Genomic DNA, 15,741 nt, shown 5'->3' with positions numbered 1-15,741 from the left:
GTAGAATTACGCGTAACACCCCATCGAGCACTCATGTCAAGTAAACTGGTGATCAAACTACTTGACATCAGTACTCGATGGGGTGTCACGGTTATGTCGGTGTCTATGTGAGGTTACTTGAATATGGTACTCACTGTAAGTATCTATTCAAGATTATATATAGACTAGCCCTAACCTCGCCTTATATAAGGAACAATGCTAGGGTTTATAAGAGTGCTAGGTCTATTACAACCGGATGGGATGTTTCGAGATCCTCGGGATGCCTGCCTTGACCACCAACATGGTTACGCCTTCTGATGAGGCCATCTGTCAAGTAGTAGGCATGGGCCACACTGTGGCCTAGTGGGCCGACTACTGGCATGATGATGCACCCCCAGTCCATGGCCCGGTCATAGATATAAATGTTGGATCGATCTATCTGATAGCCAAAACCTTGGTTGCTTGTTACATGATAACTGCTGGATCGATCATCCATATGAAATATCATGCATGGATTCGCCTTTCATTGTTACTTTGAGATTCGTGATATCTTTTATGGCTTTTGACAATTGTTTTAAAGTACTCCCACCGTAAAGAAATATAAGAGCGCGTTTAAATCACTAATATTTATTTAAGGGGGCGTATTATATATTATATAATGTTTTTTTTCTGGCTTCAGAATGCATCGTCATGTTTCATTATGTACCAACAAATCCACTATGGGACAAGTGCACTCGTATTTGTTGGTACACAAGAGAAACACATGATACATTCCAAAACAAGAAAAAAAAGGTAATGTAACACTATGAAACAAAACAAACTTTGGTCAATCAAAAAACATGCCACGAATCTCAAACCAATAATAGATGATAGATGCATGCATGATAAACATGTTTGTGCGTATTTAAAAAGAGATAGATACATGCACAGTATATTACATTCATATGATAAAATGTCATTTTTGGTATCGTCTTCCCAAACTTGACATGATTAGCACTACCCCAATGCTAACAAAAAGGGGTACCTATCTTTCACCCCCAGTTAAAGAAAAAACTACTTTTAGTCACCAATACTTCGTCTTCATTCCTCTTCTCTCCGTCTTTCTCCCACCCATGTTAGTCCGCCCATCATCATTGGCCTCATAGTGTTCACGTCACCCATGGTCGGTGTCGACGCCCCTCTCTATTCGAGTTGCCTCGTCGGCTTGCCCTGCCCGAGCCTCTACGCCTGTTGAGTCGTCGTTGCCAAAGACACACCCTAAGAACCACTCCTCCCCGCGTGTGCACCCCCACCATCAACTGGCGAACTCGTCTCCACAGCTCACGGTTCGCCGGCGTATCACACCCCTACCGCCACCCCGCACCCATGCGGTCAACCCTCGGCTTGCCTCCGCCCAGCCGCCATGTCCGCATCCCTGCTTTGAGCATGCATCTTGACCGAAACCATTTTTTTTTCAGTTGCCCGAAAAATAGAAAATAAAAACAAATGTAACAAAATGATCGATCAGGCTTCGTTGACTTTGGCCCGGTCAATCTTATCTAACAAACACCGGATAGTGGATCCTAGAATAATAAGAAAGGAAAGAGACGAGCCTATTATTTTACAGAAGCCCAAAATTCGTATGATATGTTGCTGTCGCTTGAACCCAGTAATATAAGCAAAGCCATGAGAAGAATTCTGCATGGCCAACCTCATCACTAACTGCGTCCAGCCCGTACTTAGTCTTCTCCTCTCCTCTCCTCTCTTTGCCCATCGGTATATTAGTAGACGTAATAACTCGTAGCCATGCTCACAGTTAAACCTTAGGCACTTGCACTTGCACCACCAAGCCGCAGCAGCCACCATGTCTAGTTCACCTCCTCCGGACGCCGGCGGGTCGCCACCGGTTACTCCATCTCCGACGCCTCCGGTTACGCCGGTGACCCCATCTCCTCCAGACAATCCCGTCGTGACGCCTCCGGTGGCCCCAGTGAATAGCCCACCTCCTCCGGACACTAGCATGTTTACTCCGCCTCCTCCGGTGACTCCATCACCACCGCCTCCGGAAGCCACTCCTCCTCCTCCTCCGGTGACTCCATCACCACCGCCTCCGGAAGCCATTCCTCCTACTCCGGAGACTCCATCACCACCTCCTCCGGCAGCAATTCCGCCTTCTCCGGTGACTGCTCCACCACCACCTCCTCCGGTAGCAATTCCACCTTCACTACCTCCTCAGGTAGCAGCAGTTCCGCCTACTACCGCGAAACCCCCGACCATCGTAAATCCTCCAGTGGAGCCACCGGCAGACCCTCCAGCGGAACCCCCGGTGAATCCTCCTCCGCCACCACCGTCGCCACCTCCACCAAGGCCGCCGACGCGGCCAAACCCAACGCCAGTTACGCCGTCGCCGCCTCCACCAAGTCCCACGCCTACGCCAAACCCAACACCAGCTCCTCCCAGGCCGCCGCCATCATCCCCAGCTCCGCCGACCGACGTGCCACGTTCATCTCCACCGCCGCCTGACGCCACGCCGCCACCTCCTGACGACGTCCCATATTCGCCGCCGGCCCCGAACGACGCCCCAGCTGAACAAGCGCCTCCGCCGTCACCTGTAACGTGGTCTCCGCCTCCTCCGCCGCTCTCAACGGACGCGCCGGCGACCTTGGCCAAGTCCTCGTCAAGCAGCAAGACCACGGTGGGCGTGGGCGTGGGCGTGGCCGTCGGGGCGGTGGTTTTGCTCGGCCTCGCGGCAGTCATCTTCTTCTTCCTGGCCAGGCGGCGCCGTCGCCGTAGGGTGCCGCCGCCCGGGACTCGAGGTGCGTACACGAAGCAGCCCTGATTTTCTGAAACTTTCGTAAGCTCATACTCCTACTTCAGTAAACCATGTTGCTAGTCAAGATTAAACACATGTTGGTCCGCCGCAACCCAAATTCAAGCCCATTAATCCATACATAACAACGCTACTCATATGCGGTACATTCGCCAGCCGCGGTCTAAAAATCCAAAACTGTACATACACGTGAAAATAACGCTCGCCCTCGTCCTGCCGTACGTCCGCATTCAGCTGTGCAGCCGAGCTGCCGCCGTGCATTTGCACTCTGAGACTATGTGGTTGTGCCGCGTGCCCGCGTCCCGCTGATACCGATAGCATTGCCTGTGCCGAGCTGCGCCGTATCCATTGAACCACGCGCTGCCGCAGAGCTCGCAGCATCGGCTCTGCTGGTTGTCACCGTCGTGCCGCGTCATACCGACGCCCGCCGTCGTCGTGCCATCATAGGGCTGCTAGCTGTAGCTGCTCTTGCCGCCGCCGTTTGTAGACTAACCCAGCCGAGGGACCTGCCCCGTGCAACGACGTCGCCCCCTGCTGCATGCACTGCCAGCCATGCCGAGCCGCGCCTTCGTGTGTCTTGCCACCGCTGATATGCATCGCCTGTGCCGATTGCTCAGGCTGCTGGCCCATTAGCTATTACTCCCTCTATTTCTAAATATTTGTTTTTTTAGAGATTTTCAATAGACTACCACATACGAATGTATATAGACATATTTTAGAGTGTAGATTCATTCATTTTGCTCGGTATGTAGTCACTTGTTGAAGTCTCTAAAAAACAAATATTTAGGAACGGAGGGAGTAGTAGGTAGGATCTGTGGGATTTATTCCTTCGTTTTTTCTTTTCCTTTTCCCCACTGCATTAAAAAACCCAAAAATGTTTGTGGATAAAAAAATGCACAGATTTGGGAAAAAGTTATCGAATTTTAAAAGTTTCACAAATTTGAAACAAAATGTCCGCAAATTCACAAATATTTACAAGTTTGAAAAATTGTTCCTGGATTCCAAAAATGTTCATGAGTTTGTATTTTTTTTCATTACTTCTAAAATTATCCTCAGCTTTTTTACAAAAATCAAGAATTCAGAAATTGTTCATGATTTCAAATATTGTTCACAAATACGAAAAATAAAAATTTCATAAATTAAAAAAAAATTGCTATCGAAATCTCTTGCTGTTCATGGATTCAAAAAAATTCAAAAATTTATAAAATTGTTTCCAAAATTAAAAAAATTCTCACTAATTCAAAAAAGGTACATGAATTAAAAAAGTATTCTCAAATTCAAAAAATTCTCGCTAATTCAAAAAAGTTACATGAATTCAAAAAATATTCTCAAATTCAAAAAGATGTCACCAAATTTAAAAAGAAAAGAAACAATAAAAAAGGAATAAACAAGAAAAATAAAAACACAAAAGGAAAGAAAGTAAAAAAAGGGAAAAACTTGAATAATTCGGGAAAATCACTTAGGAAAACCATAGGAAGAAAATGTTTGAGAAGCTTCCCAAAAACGGATGAAAAGCTTCTGGAATGTTCAGAAAACCACTTGTGTGCCCAAATTCAAATGCTAGTGGGCGATCACGATGGTACGTATCGCAATAAGCGATGCATATCATTCACGCTCCGCCACTGCTGAGTCTGTCGCGTGCCTCCCGCCACCGCTTGCTCCAAACTGCATTTCAGTAAGAGTTCTTGACAGTGTAAAAATGCATTGGTGGTTATGAACTTGTCGATGCGTTTGGTTAGAGCAAATACAATAAGGTGATGTAAGCAGGCTATAAGAGTTTAAATATTATATATTTGCTTAGTTGGAGAAGAGAAAGAAGGGAAGCGGGTGAGAATTAAGAGTTTGTGAGGTTGTAAGGTTGGCTATCTATTACCGGGTTATAGGTGACGTGACAACTACTTATAGTCCACTGTTCGTTGTATTATTATACGATATAATTCAATTCAGATGATGCATTAGCCTTATCAGAGGATGCATTTTACTCATCTCGAGAAGATATAGCGCGGGTACATTCGATTGGAAATATGAGATGGAATAGGCACACGTCTTGACATAACATTTCAGACATGTTCCCGCCGCCACAGTTCCTCTGGAAAGTAGTCCTCCTACGAGCCAGCTGCAGCGCAACTTGGTTAGTCGCTACTCGCTAGTCCAGCAGTAGACGCTATGAAAACGAGCCGTCAGGCCATGACTGTTGCACGGCCTAGGCACCAGAAGTTGGTGAGGTTGCTGAGCCAGCCGCTCGTCGCGTGCTCTGCCGTATCATCGATCTGACCTGGTCCACCTGCAATCCAAACCTAGGCATTTTTTTGTTGTTGAAAATATCCAAACCTAGGCATTATTAGCACTAGGCTAATGCTAACAAGAAATGCGGGCTCACTGATTGACTTTGGCACGGTCAAGTCAATCCGATCGAACAAACCCTGGGTAGTGGATACCACAAAAAGAAAGAAAAGAGAGGCAAGCCAATTCTTTTCTTTTATACTGGTAACCACGCAAGCAAAGCCAATAGGAGAAAGAAATGGGGATTTGTTTGTACACGGCCATGCCGAGCAAAACCACACAACGGCTAAACTGCTGGCAGCGGCCCATAGATCTCTAATCTCTTTGCCGTTCGCACCGGCGCCTCCGTCTCCTCTCTCCTCTGTTAGCCATCGGCCATCGATCGCTATTTTAGTCGTAGCCAGTCGTAGCAGGGTTTAACGTTAGGCACTTGCACGCACCACGTACGCCGCGGCCGCCATGTCCGGTCCATCTCCTTCGGTGACTCCGGCGCCGGTTACGCCCGTGTCCCCGCCTGCTCCGGACGCTGGCGGGACGCCGCCGGTGACTCCGGCGCCGGTTACGCCGGTCTCTCCCCCTGCTCCGGACGCTGGCGAGACGCCGCGGGTGACTCCTGCTCCGACGCCACCCGTTGTTACGCCGGTCTCTCCACCTCCTCCGGACGCCGCCGGGACGCCACCACCCCCGGACGCCTCTGGGACGCCTCCGGTGACCCCACCTCCGCCAGACGCCGCCGCGACGCCACCGCCACCGGTAAATCCACCTCCTCCGGACGGTGCCAGCACGCCTCCTCCAGTCAACCCGCCGGTGAACCCTCCTCCTCCACCAAGGCCAACGCCGACGCCAAACCCACCGCCAGTAACACCATCGCCACCTCCACCAAGGCCAACACCGACGCCGCCAAACCCAACGCCAGTAACACCATCCCCACCTCCACCAAGGCCAACGCCTACACCAACACCGACGCCAACTCCTAGCAGGCCGCCGCCGTCATCCCCACCTCCCCCGACGAACGTGCCACGTTCATCTCCACCGCTGCCTGACGCAACGCCGCCACCTCCCGAAGACGTCCCATCTTCGCCGCCGCCCCCGAACGACGCCCCAGCCGCAGCAGCGCCTCCGCCGTCACCTCTAACGTTGTCTCCGCCCCCGCCGCCGCAGTCAGCGTCCGCGCCGTCGACCTCGGCAAAGTCCTCTTCAAGCAGCGGGACCGCGGTGGGCGTGGGCGTGGCCGTCGGGACGGTGGTCTTGCTCGGGCTCGCGGCCGCCCTGATCTTCTGCTTCGTGTCCAGGCGGCGCCGTCTCCGAAGGCCGGAGACCCGAGGTGCGTACACATTACTGTAGAGATTGCATACGCCCGGTCGCGAGAACGCCATTCTTGACGCGCGCGCGCGCGCGTGACTTTTTCCGCGATGGATGCCATCATGTGACGTCGTCCATCGGTGCAACTGCACACAACGCGTTATCTGACGCGCGGTGCTAGTGCGAGTCCGCGCGCCATTCTCTCCCGATGCTACGGCACGGTGCTCGTGACAGCCTGACAGCGACTCGCGCCGCGGCACGGCGCAGCGTGCCAGCGCGCGACCCACGTACTAGAGCTGCTTGCGCCGACATGATTATTAGTGCTCCACTTTCTTTCGCCAGTGCTACGCGGGCTGCCGATTTTCCATCTAGAAACTTAACAACCCTCATCTGAAATTCAAATTCTGAATGTGTTGGTGCGAGTGGTGTGAAATTCAAATTCTGAATGTGTTGGTGCGAGTGGCGAATTGACCGATCGTTTTTTTCGTGCCAGCGGATTTCTTCTACGACCCGAGGCAGCCGACGACGCCGCTGCAGCAGTCGCACGCGCTGTCGACGCCGTCGTCGACGCCGCCGCTGATGCACTCGTGGGCGCAGAGCAGCGGCGGGGGCGACCCGGGCGGGCCGCCGCTCCCGGCCATGACGGGCGGCACGCTCGGGTACGACGAGCTGGCGGCGGCGGCGGACGGGTTCTCGGAGGCGAACCTGCTGGGGCAGGGCGGGTTCGGGCACGTGTACAAGGGCACGGTGAACGGGCAGGAGGTGGCCATCAAGAAGCTGCGCGCCGGCAGCGGGCAGGGCCACCGCGAGTTCCGCGCCGAGGTGGACATCATCAGCCGCGTGCACCACAAGAACCTCGTCTCCCTCGTCGGCTTCTGCATCCACGCCGAGCAGCGCCTCCTCGTCTACGAGTACGTCCCCAACAAGACCCTCGAGTCCCACCTGCACCACGGTACGCACGCTACACCCGTCGAACTGCTCTGCTCTGTTGGTTTTGGAAGTGCTGGGACTGACACAAGAGGCTGGTCTCAGGGAGCGGCCGCGCGACGCTGGACTGGCCGCGCCGGTGGAAGATCGCCGTCGGCTCGGCGAAGGGCCTCGCGTATCTGCACGAGGACTGTGAGTTCTTCTTGCATTACGGGCAGTAGTTCATTTCAGTTTGATAAGGATTTTGTTGCCTGAAGATGTTCTGGCACTGAATGTTTAAATGGCTGGCTTTGATCTCAGGTCATCCTAAGATCATCCACCGTGACATCAAGGCAGCCAACATCCTCCTCGACTACAACTACGAGCCCAAGGTATATAAATCGTCAAAACTCAAAACCCAACAATACAATTGAAGCATCGTCTGCTTGTATCTAACTCTTGCTACGTGCAGGTTGCAGATTTTGGGCTGGCAAAATGCCAAGAAGCAGAACACACTGCTGTTTCTACGCGCGTAATGGGAACATTTGGGTAAGACAGTTGATTACTATTCAGAAACCCAACAAACTGCCCGCGTATATGAATCATGGGAGCATGTGGACTAATCTTAGTGTTGTCAAAACTTTTTATCTTAAGATACCTGGCGCCGGAATATTACGCCACCGGCAAAGTAACCGACCGGTCCGACGTCTACTCCTTCGGCGTGATGCTTCTGGAGCTCATCACCGGACGGAAGCCTATCATGGCATCCTCAGATCACCAGCCCGAAACATTGGCTACTTGGGTGAGTTGCCAAACCACCCATCGCCTGAATTTAATTCCTTCTCGCAAATTTATCCAAATTACTCGTGTTTGAACTAGAGCTGTGTAGAGTAGGGTGGTGTTTATTCCCACTTGATCATCCGATGCCTATCTCCCACCGCAAATGCAGCGAGCAGTAACAGATTCGTTTCCTCGATGGGTTCCGAACAGGCAAAGCCCCTGCTGACCAAGGCCTTGGAGGAGGAAAACTACGAGGAGCTGATCGACCCGGAGCTGGGGACCAACTACGACGCCTACGACATGGCGCGGCTCGTCGCCTGCGCCGCCGCCGCCGTGCGCCAGACGGCGCGCTCTCGCCCGCGGATGGCACAGGTGCGTGCCCAATCCACTACATGCTAACTCACCCGCTACACTACATCATTAACAAGCAAGTGACGCACTCGTGTCAATGGTATGTGATCAGATTGTCCGGTACCTGGAGGGCGAGCTGTCGGCGGAGGACCTGAACGGCGGCATGGCGCCGGGCCAGAGCGCGATGCATCGCTCAGGGGGCGGCAACACGGACGAAGTCAGGCGGCTCAGGAGGATGGCGTTCGGGCCGGGCACCGGGACGGCCGGCGGCACCATCAGCGAGTACGCCAGCAGCGAGATGAGCGCGCCGACGAGCGAGTACGGGCTGAACCCGTCCAGCGAGTACACGGCCAGCAGCGCGGCGGACACGGAGGACATGACGGACTTCCCGCACAGAGCCGGCGCAGGCAGGGGCTCCGCCGAGGGGGGCAGCGGTGAGGCGGGACGCGGAACCACGGAGGGGTTCAGCAGGCGCACCACCGTCAGACGTACCGGTCGGGGGTGACGACTGACGAGACGTACTGAATATTTACGAGCGGGTGGTCAAGGAATCTTCGCTCGTGTACATATGTGATGCTGTCGCTGTGGGATTTGGTTTGCGTTTCTTTGTTTCAGATTTCGGGTTCATGCGATTTTTGGTGGGTGGTGGAAGAAGTTGTAACCTGTATGTGTGTCCATTAATTAACCACAAAGGTGAATAAAACAGAAAGAGATGATGGAGAATTCTTGGAACATGCTCTTGTCCCCTTTTATATCAAAATAGTGTGCCTCGGGCACATCTAGATGTGCTCTAATTATTGCACATCTAAGTGAGTGAAACAAGCATAAATAGAAAAAGAAAAAAGAAAAAGAAAATATCCGCACGAATCTTAATGTATGATCAATGACATAGGACTTAGATGTGTAATACTTATGGCACATCTAAATGTGCTTTAGCAAAACTGATCAAAATAAAACCAATCGGCCGAACAAGGGTACAAGATGTTGAGGAAATCCTCGAGAGCTGGTAGAAAAAAACATGACAAAACACATCAAAGATGCAAAAAAAAAAACGCACAAGAGTGAACTAGCAAACGCCGCTAGAGTGTCGTTGAGGAGAAGCGCATGAGAATCGCCGCCAGGAGTGATAACTACATGCACTCATCGACGATGAGCCCCCTCCCCCTCCAAGGAAGGGAACAACGCCATGCGCCAAAGCAAATGAAGATTTTTCGCCCCGTGTGCCGAAGGGGAGGGAGAGGACCAATGTGGCGTCCCAAGGGGACGAAGATTTTCACCAAGAGTGCAGGAGATTTTCACTCATTAGCTATGTGTTTTATCTCCCTCCCTTGATTATGTGAGTTGCGATCTTTATTGTGATCATGGGCTTTATTAATAGAGTTGAATATGTGATGTGTTCCCTTCATATTATGTTTGTGTTGAGTTAAATCTTGCTCATCTATGAGTTTCTTTATCCTTTGGTAGTTAATGAGATTACATGATGCATATTGTAGTATAACTTGTGGAGACACCCGTGGTGACTCAATAGATTAAGGTTAGAATGATGAAAATCATCTGGTGTTGTCATAGTGTACTTTCTGGGGTTGCCTATGCTGACACCGTGGTGGCTTATAATAGATTAAAATTAGAAAAATAACTTTTAGGTGGTACGCAAGATGGACCCCTCCTTCGATGGGAATGGACAAAGTAAATGTTGACGTCGTAGTTTCGAGGAATGGCATAGGTGCCACTATTGTGTCTGTTTGCAAAGACTAGACATGGTATTATCTGTGATGTTCGGCTACCGGTTTGATCTTATCAGTGATCCACTTATTCTTGAAAGTTTAGCTCGTAGCTTGTGCCCTCGCTAATGATCTTGGTCTTCAACAAATCCACATTGCTTTAGATTGCTCTCATTCTGAGAAAGATATCAATCAGTTGCAGAGTGTGATACATGAGCCATTATTAGGGAGATTACAACAAGGAGGAATGCCTTTTCCGGATTTAATTTAGTGCCTGGAAATAGGAGTTCTAATATGTAAGCTTATAATCTTGCTATGTTTTGTTTATATCTACTAGTGGTCGCCATGTATGGCTAGGAGTCTCACTCCATGCCAGTTTAATCCCTGTAAGAATTATTGTGATGAATAAAACCTAAAGGATTGTTCTAAAAAAAGCACAATGAGAACGGATACTTCGCTCTCTCCTTCAATGAGCCGCCACCTTCCCTTCACCGACAACTCCTCGGGGGTCATTTCAAACCACTCTCCTCCCCTCCCTTCCACCCCTCTAGTTGTAGGGTTGGCACCGCCACGAGCTCCTCCACGGCTGCCACCCTTGCTTCTTGATTCGTCTAATGCGACGAACCACCCCTGCTCTCCCCTCCCCTATGTTTTGTTGCCTCTATCCACCATGGATGCCACCTCCGGTGAGGTCTAGAACTCCATGCGCATCGTTCTCCCCGGCGAGCTTGCCATGCACTTCGCCTCCGAGAGCACCATGGATATCACCAAGTTCACTTCATCCTAGGTTGCTGATGTCACTTGAAGCTACGTCGGTATTTTTCCAAAGAGGAAGGGATGATGCAGCACAGCGGCGGTAGGTATTTCCCTCAGATATGAAACCAAGGTTATCGAACCAGTAGGAGAACCAAGCAACACAACGTAAACAACACCTGCACACAAATAACAAATACTCGCAATCCGACGTGTAAAAGGGGTTGTCAATCCCTTTCGGGTAACGGTGCCAGAAATTGGCAAACGGACGTGAGAGAGTTGTAAATATTGATAGATCGAACGCCAAATAAAATAAATCACAGCAAAGTATTTTGTGTTTTGGGTTTAATAGATCTGAAAATAAAAGCAAGGAAAAAGTAGATCGCAAAGGCAAAAATATGAGAAAGAGACCCGGGGGCCGTAGGTTTCACTAGTGGCTTCTCTCGAGAAAAATAGCAAACGATGGCTGAACAAATTACTGTTGGGTAATTGATAAAACTTCAAATACTCATGATGATATCCATGCAATGATCATCACATAGGCATCACGTCCAAGATTAGTAGACCGACTCCTGCGTGCATCTACCACTATTACTCCACACATCAACCGCTATCTAGCATGCATCTAGTGTATTAAGTTCATGGGAAAATGAAGTAATGCAATAAGAACGATGACATGATGTAGACAAGATCTATCTATGTAGAGATAGACCCCATCGTTTTATCCTTAGTAGCAACGATACATACGTGTCGGTTCCCTTTCTGTCACTAGGATCAAGCACCGTAAGATCGAACCCACTACAAAGCACATCTTCCCATTGCAAAATAAATAGATCAACAAAACCCAAATATCGGAGAAGAAATACGAGGCTATAAGAGATCATGCATAAAAGAGATCAAAGAAACTCAAATACTTTCATGGATATAAAAAGGTAGATCTAATCATAAACTCAAAGTTCATCAATCCCAACAAACACATCGCAAAAGAGTTACATCATATGGATCTCCAAGAGACCATTGTATTGAGAATCAAGAGAGAGAGAGAGAGAGATGAAGCCATCTAGCTACTAACTACGGACCCGAAGGTCTACAAAGAACTACTCATGCATCATCGGAGAGACATCAATGGAGGTGGTGAACCCCATCCGAGATGGTGTCTAGATTGGATCTGAAGGTTCTGGACTCTGCGGCGGCTGGATGAATATTTCATCGACCCCCTAGGGTTTCTGGAATATTGGGGTATTTATAAAGCAAAGAGGCGGTTCGGGGGGCACCCGAGGTGGGCACAACCCACCAGGGCGCGCCTGGGCCTCCTAGCGCGCCCTGGTGGGTTTTGCTCCCCTCGGGGCACCCCCCAGGCGCAACCAGGGCCCATTGTGTTCCTTTTGTCCCATAAAAAATCTCCATAAAGTTTTGTGGCATTTGGACTCAATTTGATATTGATTTTCTGCGATGTAAAAAACATGGAAGAAACAACAATTGGCACTTGGCACTATGTCAATAGGTTAGTAACAAAAAAATGATGTAAAATGACTATAAAATGATTATAAAACATCCAAGATTGATAATATAACAGTGTGGAACAATCAAAAATTATAGATACGTTGGAGACGTATCAGCATCCCCAAACTTAACTCCTACTCGTCCTTGAGTAGGGCAGTGATAAAAAACAGAATTTTTGATGTGGAATGCTGCCTAACATGCCATATCATATTCTTTTCTTTATAGCATGGACATTTGGACTTTCATATTGTTCAGATCAATAGTCTAGTTTTGACATGATAATTTAAATACTCAAGCATGTCAACAAGCAACCACGTCTTTCAAAATATCAACGCTAAAATAAGTTATCCCTAGCCCATCATGCTCAATCATCGATCCATTCATGAAACACACTCGCATATTAACTACACCCAATACTCAGGTACGATCATATTGCCTCCTAGTTTGTGCTTTAATAAGAGAAGATGGAGACTCAAATTCAAAAAAAATTTGCATAAAGTAAAAAAGAAAGGCCCTTCACAGAGGGAAGTAGGGATTTGTAGATGTGCCAAAGCTCAAAGCGGAAAACTTAGAGATAAAAACATTTTGGGAGGTGTATCCATCCCACCAACGAAAACGAATTAGAGTTCCCAACACTTTCCATGCTAGATACATCATAGGCGGTTCCCAAACAGAAAATAAAGTTTATTCCTTTTTCCACCATACTTTCACTTTCCATGGCTAACCGTATCCACGGGTGCCCTTCATACCAACACTTTTCAAGGAATTAATTATTTGACAACATAAAGTAAATTCAATTTTTTTAATTTCGGGACTGGGCATCCCTAATTCCTTTGCCATACTCTCGTGCAATGACAAGTGAGTAAACACTCATCATGAGAATAACACATCTAGCATGGAAAATATTAGCCACCCCTCACCGCTCCGCGAGCGAAACGAACACATAAAAGAGAAGCTTATTTTTTGAAAATTAGAGATGGCACATGAAAATTTGCTTAGAACGGCAAACGAATACCACATATAGGTAGATATAGTGGACTTATGTGGCAAAACTGGTTTAATGGATTTTGGATGCATAAGTAGTGATCATACTTAGTGCAAAATGAAGGCTAGCAAAAGATTGAGAAGCGACCAACCAAGAAACGAATAATCTCATAAGCGAGCATTAAGCATAATTAACACCAAATAATGCACCACAAGTAGGATATAATTTCATTGCACAATTATTGACTTGTGTGCTTGCACAGGGAATCACAAACCTTAACACCAATATTCTTACTAAAGCATAATTACTTGTTAACACAACTCACATATCACATCATCATATCTCAAAACTATTACTAAGAATCAAGTTTATTTTGTGCAATGATCTTTATGAAAGTTTTATTATATCCTTCTTGGATATCTATCACTTTGGGACTAATTTTCATGTGTTGCTTTTGACAAGCTCAAACAAATATAAGTGAAGATCATGAGCATAATATTTCTTTCTTTCTCTCAAATTAATTTAAGTGAAGCAAGAGAGAATTCCTTGAAAATTTTACTAACTCTCAAATAAATCTAAGTGAAGCAAGAGAGCATTTCTTCAAAAATACTAAGCACACCGTGCTAAAAAAGATATAAGTGAAGCACTAGAGCAAGTCCATAGCTCATAAAAGATTTAAGTGAAGCAAAGAGAGCAATTCTAACAAATCATGACATAATTTTGGCTCTCTATAATAGGTGTGTCCAGCAAGGGATCAAGACTTAAAACACAAAATAAAAAAAGCAAAGACTCATATCATACAAGACGCTCCAAGCAAAACACATAGTATGTGACGAATAAAAATATAGCTTCGAGTAAAATACTGATGGTCGTTAGAAGAAAGAGGGGATGCCACTCGGGGGCATCCCTAAGCTTAGTTGGTCGCTCATTTTTGTATAATGGCTTGGGATGCCGGGGCATCCCAAGCTTAGGCTCTTCTACTCCTTATTCCTTCATCCATCGTAAGATAACCCAAAACTTGAAAACTTCAATCACACAAAACTCAACAAAACCTTCATGAGGTCCGTTAGTATAAGAAAGTAAATCACTACTATAAGTGTTGTATCAAACCAATTCATATTTTGTTCTTGCATTATATCTACTGTATTCCAACTTTTCTATGGCAAAAACTCATCAAAGAAAACCATAGAGCCATCAAAATAAGCACACAACACAAAGAAAACAGAATCTGTCAAAACAGAACAGCCTGTAGCAATATGACTATTTTGAATACTTCTGTAACTCCAAAAATTCTGAAAAACTAGGATGACCTGAGAAATTTGTATATTGATCTACTGCAAGTGTAATGGGTATTTTATCGCTCTCTGGTAAAAATGAGAATTATTTTCATGAGCGCAAAAGTTTCTGTTTTTTCAGCAAGATCAAATAACTATCACCCAAGAAGATCCTAAAGGCTTTACTTGGCACAAACACTAATTAAAACATAAAAACACATTCATAAAAGTATAATAATTGTGTTAGCACTCATAAACAGGAAGCAAAAATAGAAAATAAATTTTATTCATTGGGTTGCCTCCCAACAAGCGCTATAGTTTTACGCCCTTAGCTAGGCATAAAGGAAGGATCTAAGTTTTGTCATCTTTGGTTCGAGATCCATAAGATTCCCTCATGATTGATTCATATGGTGGCCTAATTCTTGTTCTATGAAATTGTTCCATACCCTTACTCAATGGGAATTGGAACTTAATATTGCCTTTTTTTCATACCAATCACGGCACCAATAGTGCGTAAAAACGGTCTGCCAAGAATAATTGGACAAGAAGGATTGCAATCAATATCAAGAACAATAAAATATATGGGCACATAATTCCTATTTGAAAGAATAAGAACATCATTAATTCTTCCCATAGGCATTTTAATAGTGGAATCTGCCAAGTGCAAATTCAAAGAACACGATTCAATATCGGTAAGACCAAGCACATCACATAAAGATTTCGGAATTGTAGAAACACTAGCACCCAAGTCACACAAAGCAAAACACTCATAATTTTTAATCTTGACTTTGATAGTAGGTTCCCACTCATCATGCAATTTTCTAGGAATTGAAACTTCTAATTTCAACTTTTCTTCTAAAGCTTTCATCATAGCATCAACAATATGTTTAGTAAAAGCTTTATTTTGTTCATAAGCATGGGGTGAATTTATCATGGATTGCAAAAAATAAATACAATCAATAAAAGAGCAACTATCATAATTAAAGTCTTTGTAATCCAAAAGAGTGGGCACATCACTAGCTAAAATTTTGACCTCTTCAAACCCACTTTTATCAATTTTCTCAACAAGATTTTCACCCTCCGAATCATTGGGAC

At 46.9% G+C, this 15,741-nt stretch overlaps 2 protein-coding genes across 3 annotated transcripts in view; both read left to right on the top strand.

Moving 5' to 3' along the window:
* LOC119269003 (proline-rich receptor-like protein kinase PERK2) overlaps positions 1–9,142 on the top strand; it is an 11,172-nt gene extending 2,030 nt beyond the window's left edge. The window contains exons 1-8 of one of the 2 annotated variants that reach the window (XM_037550743.1): positions 5,320–6,395; positions 6,867–7,325; positions 7,406–7,492; positions 7,601–7,671; positions 7,752–7,828; positions 7,934–8,081; positions 8,270–8,431; positions 8,523–9,142. In XM_037550743.1, the coding sequence (XP_037406640.1) occupies positions 5,531–6,395; positions 6,867–7,325; positions 7,406–7,492; positions 7,601–7,671; positions 7,752–7,828; positions 7,934–8,081; positions 8,270–8,431; positions 8,523–8,915 (2,262 nt within the window). In that variant the 5' untranslated portion in view covers positions 5,320–5,530 and the 3' untranslated portion in view covers positions 8,916–9,142. Of the gene's footprint in view, positions 1–5,319; positions 6,396–6,866; positions 7,326–7,405; positions 7,493–7,600; positions 7,672–7,751; positions 7,829–7,933; positions 8,082–8,269; positions 8,432–8,522 lie in introns of those variants that run through there. The other variant, XM_037550744.1, reaches the window with a different exon arrangement.
* Positions 1,686–2,809, top strand: LOC119269004 (leucine-rich repeat extensin-like protein 3). The gene has a single exon (XM_037550746.1). It carries the CDS (start codon positions 1,823–1,825, stop codon positions 2,795–2,797), a length of 975 nt encoding a protein of 324 aa, XP_037406643.1. The 5' UTR covers positions 1,686–1,822; the 3' UTR covers positions 2,798–2,809.
* Positions 9,143–15,741: the final 6,599 nt, after the last annotated feature.

Source organism: Triticum dicoccoides, chromosome 3A, assembly GCF_002162155.2.
Source record: "Triticum dicoccoides isolate Atlit2015 ecotype Zavitan chromosome 3A, WEW_v2.0, whole genome shotgun sequence".
NCBI lineage: Eukaryota > Viridiplantae > Streptophyta > Magnoliopsida > Poales > Poaceae > Triticum > Triticum dicoccoides.
Note: the sequence above shows the minus strand (reverse complement) of the source record. Positions and strands in the feature narration are given on the sequence as shown.